Source organism: Dipteris shenzhenensis, chromosome 32, assembly GCF_047967505.1.
Source record: "Dipteris shenzhenensis isolate YYH24624 ecotype China chromosome 32, Dip_SZ_1.0, whole genome shotgun sequence".
NCBI lineage: Eukaryota > Viridiplantae > Streptophyta > Polypodiopsida > Gleicheniales > Dipteridaceae > Dipteris > Dipteris shenzhenensis.
In genome coordinates, this window is record NC_141627.1 from 5,491,747 (window position 1) to 5,498,197 (window position 6,451).

A 6,451-nucleotide genomic window follows, 5' to 3' on the forward strand; every position below is an offset into this window, starting at 1 on the left:
AACACTGGCTAAGTGGAGAGTGAGAATGTTACGTGCTCTACTTCGGACTTCCTCTAATGATAGTTATCTTTTTGTGCTATCTAGAGTCTATTGAATGATTTGAGAATGTTGGAACCATCCCACTCAAGGACACACACAGATCCTCTTAGGGTCACATTGGCAAGTTTTTTGGATATTGTCTCTCAGCGTTCGACTATGATTACGACTATTGACATTCAGGTAATATGCTAGTTTCTTATCCATTCATGAGATTTATCCTCGACGCTAATATTCTCAGCGTTTATATTCTTGGCGTTATCTCGGCACCCAGGGAAGGGTCCGTTCCCTCGGATTATAACTCTTTGGGGAAGGAAGCGCGTTGCCTCCCCATCCACACTGTGTGGTTATAATAATTATATATTATATATTATAATATAATATTTTCAATTATTGGTCAATTTAAAATTTCTTGTTTTTAATATGAAATTTTACAACATTCCTCTCGTTTAATGCATGTTATCGATGTGAGGAAGCAAGGAAATCCAAGATGGATGCAAGATTGAAGAATAAATACACCATTATTCATATGGTTGTAGTCCATGTGACAATATTGTAAAAACTGCAATGAGCATCAATTATTGTATCGCTTTATTCATGTATTTGTTGGACTTCAGCTTCCAAAATATGGACATCACAAAATCAATAATAAATCACCACCCCTGACAATTGCAGGGAGGACGGACCTTGTGTCACCTCTCATGTCCACTATTTTACTTATTCTCTTTTTTCCTTAAATAATTGATCATAAAATAGAAGGATTTAGCTTCAATTTCGAGTTAGTAGTTACTTGCTCTATGATGGAAAAACTCCTGGCTGAAAATCTAGTTTTTAAAATTCCAAATTAAAAAGTTGAGTAGATTATCATCACGAAACAAAAATAAGACTATTCATGAAGGAATGATGCTTAAATATACTACACTATAGTGACTTGGGTATTGATGATTTTGAATTTCTATTTAGCAATATAAAAAGCATGTTACAAACATGGTCATGCCCTACCAATTTAGCTCGTTGTCAAAGCTTGAGCACTACCATGTAAAAGACACAATGCAGCACGTTTTCAACTTTTATGCTGCTCCTTAGTGGATGGTATCACGCATGCATGACCATGTTTGTAACATGGTCATGCCCTACCAATTTAGCTCGTTGTCAAAGCTTGAGCACTACCATGTAAAAGACACAATGCAGCACGTTTTAAACTTTTATGCTGCTCCTTAGTGGATGGTATCATGCATGCTCATAAGCATCACTAATCGAGTGGTGGATTGTATTTTATTGGGCTCGTGGAAGCTAGTCGGAGTCATAAAATGAGGCCTGGGGCTAAACACTAATCCTGTTTGAACTTTGCAGCTAGTCGGAGTCGCAAGACTCACGCCTAAGGAATGCCGCGGATTTACGCCTTTGTTAAAAGATGCTAGAGCGGCGGCGGCCACTCAACAATTAGCTGAATGCAATGCCCACTCGTAGAACTGCATCATTACGAGCAGATGTGAAGAGGATATTTATAACGGCAAGTCAAACATATTAGTGTCAAGTAATGATGATCGAGATTTCATAGTGGAGTGACCAACTTGATGAGATCAGAGAGAGCTGATAACGATTGCGTAGTCTTGCAGCATGTCGACAAGTTTATAAATCTCGTAGCGAGGGAGCTTTTATGCAGACTGCAGGGGCCGTGTGGTAATGGCAAGGGTAGCAATGACGGTTATGATCAGTTAGAGAGAGCGAGAGACAGAGAGTGGGGAGCGGGGGCGTGCATGAGTGCATGTCACGTGTGTGTGTGTGTGTTAGAGAGAGAGAGAGAGAGAGAGAGAGGGAGAGAAAGAGAGAAGACAAATGGCTGAAGAGCGCGCAATTGTAAACTGGATGATACGGGCAGTTGCTTGCCTGCTAGCTATGGTGATTCTAGTGCGCGGTGGTCGTGGCGTCGATGCTCAGCTCAGTGCATCATTCTACCAGAATTCCTGCCCTTCCGCGCTGTCCATCGCACGGCTGGTTTTGCAGCAGGAGATCGCCAAGGATGCTCGGATAGGAGCCTCGATGCTGCGCCTCCACTTCCACGACTGCTTCGTGACGGTAATTTACCGTCATTGTGTGACCAGGCTATCGATCAGGAAACATCCATCTCGTTGTCTATGTCTGTGCGTCTGCTTCTATCGAGAGAATCATGCGTTAAAAAATCTCACGAAGGATGAATGATGTATTTTTGTGGGTAGGGTTGCGATGCATCTATCTTACTGGACGACAAGCCAGGCTTTGTGGGAGAGAAAACGGCTCTACCCAATGCCAACTCCATCCGGGCTCTTTTTGTTATCGACGACATAAAGCTGGCTTTGGAAGCTGCATGCAAAGGCACAGTGTCTTGTGCTGACGTTGTCGCCATCGCAGCCCGAGACTCAGTTGTATTGGTAAAAAGACGCTGCTCTGCCTTGTTGTTTTCCTGGAGGAGTGTTGCATTGCTGCATGATAGAAGTTACACCTAGCTGCGTCTACACTCATGCATTCCGCGATTGCCCGACCGATCCAGAGTCTGTGTTCAACTGCGTGCATGCTCAGCTGCTATCGTAATTTATGCGTATGATTGATCTTTTAGGCGGGAGGACCATCCTGGCCGGTGCTGCTCGGAAGAAGGGATGGCACTACTGCAAACAGAGATGCGGCCAATAGTAATTTACCATCTCCTTTCGATAACGTGTCGAATCTCGTATCAAAGTTCCAAAGAGTTGGGCTCTCGCTACAAGATGCGGTTACCCTGTCAGGTAGTGATTAGCGACTAACACTTTATCCATTCAGGTTTCCATTAAATATCCAAAGACATACACTATTTACATAGTCCAGAATCTCTCCGTCGACGTGATGTCTCCGATTGTAATTTTTGGCCTGATGATAAATCTAGGGCTCTTACGTTTGTCTGTAGCGGGTGGTACGGGTCCCACCCCCTCGGCGACGAAATTCCGGTTTGCGAAGCAGCAGTGCTTATTTTGCCATTCAAAAGAGAGAGAGAGAGAGAGAGAGAGAACGCTCCTGCTTTGCGTCGGACCAAGTCACTTAAATTGTTATCGCAAGATGTGCTATTAATCAAGGAGCTTCCAATATGGCTGCAATTGCAAAGTGAACACGATCACAAAAGCAGAGCGCACTTGCCACACACGGGTGGGAGGGAGAGAGAGAGAGAGAGAGAGAGAGAGAGAGTGAGAGATCCCAGGTTAATTTTATTCATATTCTCGTTACAGGAGCTCACACAATCGGTCGCGCAAGATGTGTCTTCGTCAACCCGCGGTTGTACAATTTCAACGGAACCCAAAAGCCCGACACAACGCTTGATAACGATTACCAAAAAGCTCTCCAAAGCAGCTGCCCACAGACCGGTGGCGACCCCAACACCGTAGTACCACTTGAGCCAGTCAACGTAAATACCTTCTCCAACCAGTACTTCAAGAACCTGATGAATCAAAAGGGGCTGCTTCAGTCGGATCAAGAGCTCTATTCCATCGATTACTCCAGTTCTCGACAGGGTTCCTCCTTCGTGCAAGCTCTGAATGTTCAATCTCTTGTAAAATCCTATGCAGCAGACCAGACTCTCTTCTTCTCCAAGTTCAGGGACTCCATGATTAGACTAGGAAATCTCAACCCATTGACAGGAACCCAGGGACAGATTCGAAGGAGCTGCAAAGAGGTCAACTCCTGAATTAGCTGTTCAGCCTCATGACCATTAACATGGAGATGTTAATATGCCTATTTATGCTGCGTCATGCTTTATGGTTTGTACTTTACAGTGTTCCGAAATTCCACTATTGTACAGAGTATTTTCGTCATAAGATCTCTCTCTCTTTCTCTCTCGCTCGCTCTCCCCCTTCCTCTCGCCATACAAATTTTGTCATGATAGATACCCAAAATGGTCGAGAGTCTTTAACAAAATATGGACTGAGTATTGAAGATATGCCTTTCCACTGGCATCACAAGAAGCAATATGCCCTTCATTTCATCTTTATTTCCATGGCATCACAAGAAGCAATATGTCCTTCATTTCATCTTTAGTACAATCCACTAAGCTAAATGACAATATAAATCATGTGCAATACACATAAGCCTAGTACACCAATACTATTGGCCTAAGCTTAATGAAATACAAGGCTCAAAAGGGAAGATCGGAGCTATGAATACGAATGTAGTGAGCAATAAGTGAATGCAAGTGTAATGTATGCATGCCGAGATGCAATAAAGCATTTGCACTATGCTGCTTCATTTTAAAAAAAAAGTTCACACCTTAGATCTACAATTATATTTCTATTGAAAATAATGATTTAAAAATTCCCTTCTTTTGAACAGACATGATAGTCACATTTTTTGTACATGACCCTTTCCAAAATGTGAATAATGCTCGAACAATGTTGGATTTTTAGCATTTGTGCTAGTCAGGGTCTAGCATAGTACCAAATTGTTGTAAAGGTGGTGGGTGGTACCTACCACCTCTATCAAGCAAATGTTAGACCACACCTAGTATGAAAGGTCCATGAGTATCAATAGATAGGATCCATCAATTTGGGAGAAGTTTAGTGTGTGTGGAGGGAAGTCAAATGCTATTGTATCCAATTGTTTGGCCATAACTCACTTTCCAACTTTTCTTGCATTCTTTTTGTATTCAAATCTCTCTTCCTTGTTCAAGTTGTTCATTACATCGTGCACAACCCCTTGCATTTTTTGCACTTGACTCATACACTCTCAATGAAGGGCAGCACTCATCAATTATTTGGGAAGAGAAACTGCCCCACCACCCAGACATGCAAAGGGAACTATGGAATGATAGGCCAAACTATAGCACTCATCTACGCAACTTGGAATTAATGTTTGGTGATTCATTGGGAAGTGTATGTCAAGCAATATGTAGGAGAACCCTACATAGTATGAGGGATCCAAGAGAAGTGGTGAAGCTACCAAACAAAAGAGCTAGAAAATAAAAGAGCAAGAAGACAACTAAGGTACTTGCAAATGCTTGCGAGACTTGATAACCTAACACAAAGAAGGCTAGCAGCCATGATTGATGGAGATGAATCCTTAAAGAGAGGGACATGGTCACATGGATACGCTAACTAGTTTACCATCATCGATGCGGAACACTGAGAGATTAAAGGGACTGACCAAGAGAGTCAAAGAACCACAACTTTGATTACTTTGGGTGAGTTTTGGTAGGGATAAGAAAGAAGATCCTCACTTGATCCTCATCAAGATTAGATCAATCAAACCTTGAAGCCAAAATGGAAAGAGCTAAAGGCAAAAGAAAAGAAGAGTGAAGAGAAGATGGAGGTATGAATGAAGAGAATGAAGAAAAGACCCAAATGAGAGAAGGAAGGAAAGAAGAGTGACAAAAGAGAGGCCTATGAAGGCAACAAGGACTACAGGGAGGCTTGAGTCGCGAATTCACTCCACCTGGAAGCCCAAGAACGAGGAGGAAGAATATGAATGAAGTTCCAAAAATTCAATGTAGTCGAGGGATAAAATCCGATCCCATGTTCATCATTTTCTAAGGATAGTGATGATCCTAGAAATCACCTGTAAAGAAGAGTACTTGATGTACTTTCTACACTACATTGCCAAGAAAGCCATCGAATGGTATGACCAGTATCTTGATGGGCAATTCACGACATGGGAGGACTTGAAGGCCGCATTCATAAAAAGGTTCTAGTACAAACTCAATAAGGAGGATGTATTTCTAATGCTCAACAATCTCCTCCAATAGAAGTGCAAAGACATGCATGATTTCACACTAAGGATGACGGTGCTCACGAATCATCTCAACAATTTGGAACTGCGATGTGACATGCTCTTGGGTGAAATTTCAAATTTTGAGCGGACCCACATCGCTCTTGTGGAAAATTTTCCCGACATCATGATGCTGCATTGCATAATAATGAGACATAATCTATTTATTCTGAATGCCACAGAGCTAGATCTGCACTACATCGCGCATCTCTATAGTGTGCAATCTCTGGCCATACCACCTATCATTGCATAACCTTTTTGCTGTAGCTTTTCCATAGCTTGTCACTAGGCAGCGCATCCATGCAGATCATTAAAATTCAAGGTTGTCTTGGAGAGACCACCGCATTGGTTCTTGGGGCAATAATGAGATGTAATCTATCATTCTGAACACCACTGTAGTGTAGTCTCTGGCTTGACCACCTATCATTGCGCACCGTTTTGCCGTAGCTTTGCCACCTGCCACTTGGCAGTGCATCCATGCAGATCATAGGTTGGCTTGGAGAGACCATTGCGCTAGTTTTTGGTGTAATAATGAGATGCAATCTATCATTCTGAACATTTTCTCAGCATAGTCTTTGGCTTGATGACCTGTAATTGCCCAGAATTCAAGGTTATCTGCTAGCAACCACAGTGCTGGTTCTTGGAGTTATAG

The 6,451-nt window shown here is 42.5% G+C and overlaps 1 protein-coding gene across 1 annotated transcript; it reads left to right on the forward strand.

Annotated features, from left to right (window-relative positions):
- The first annotated feature begins 1,875 nt into the window (after window positions 1–1,875).
- On the forward strand, window positions 1,876–3,727 carry LOC147880223 (peroxidase A2-like). Its single transcript, XM_087370380.1, has 4 exons — window positions 1,876–2,115; window positions 2,256–2,447; window positions 2,633–2,798; window positions 3,273–3,727. The coding sequence occupies exons 1-4, from the start codon at window positions 1,876–1,878 to the stop codon at window positions 3,725–3,727; spliced, it is 1,053 nt and encodes a 350-aa protein (XP_087226506.1).
- Window positions 3,728–6,451: the final 2,724 nt, after the last annotated feature.

Bases quoted from the DNA above. Each gene is read 5' to 3' on its own strand.
- LOC147880223 (XM_087370380.1), top strand. From the start codon at position 1,876: ATGGCTGAAGAGCGCGCAATTGTAAACTGGATGATACGGGCAGTTGCT. The intron at 2,448-2,632 runs GTAAAAAGACGC...TTGATCTTTTAG, and splicing joins CCCGAGACTCAGTTGTATTG to GCGGGAGGACCATCCTGGCC. The intron at 2,799-3,272 runs GTAGTGATTAGC...TTCTCGTTACAG, and splicing joins AGATGCGGTTACCCTGTCAG to GAGCTCACACAATCGGTCGC.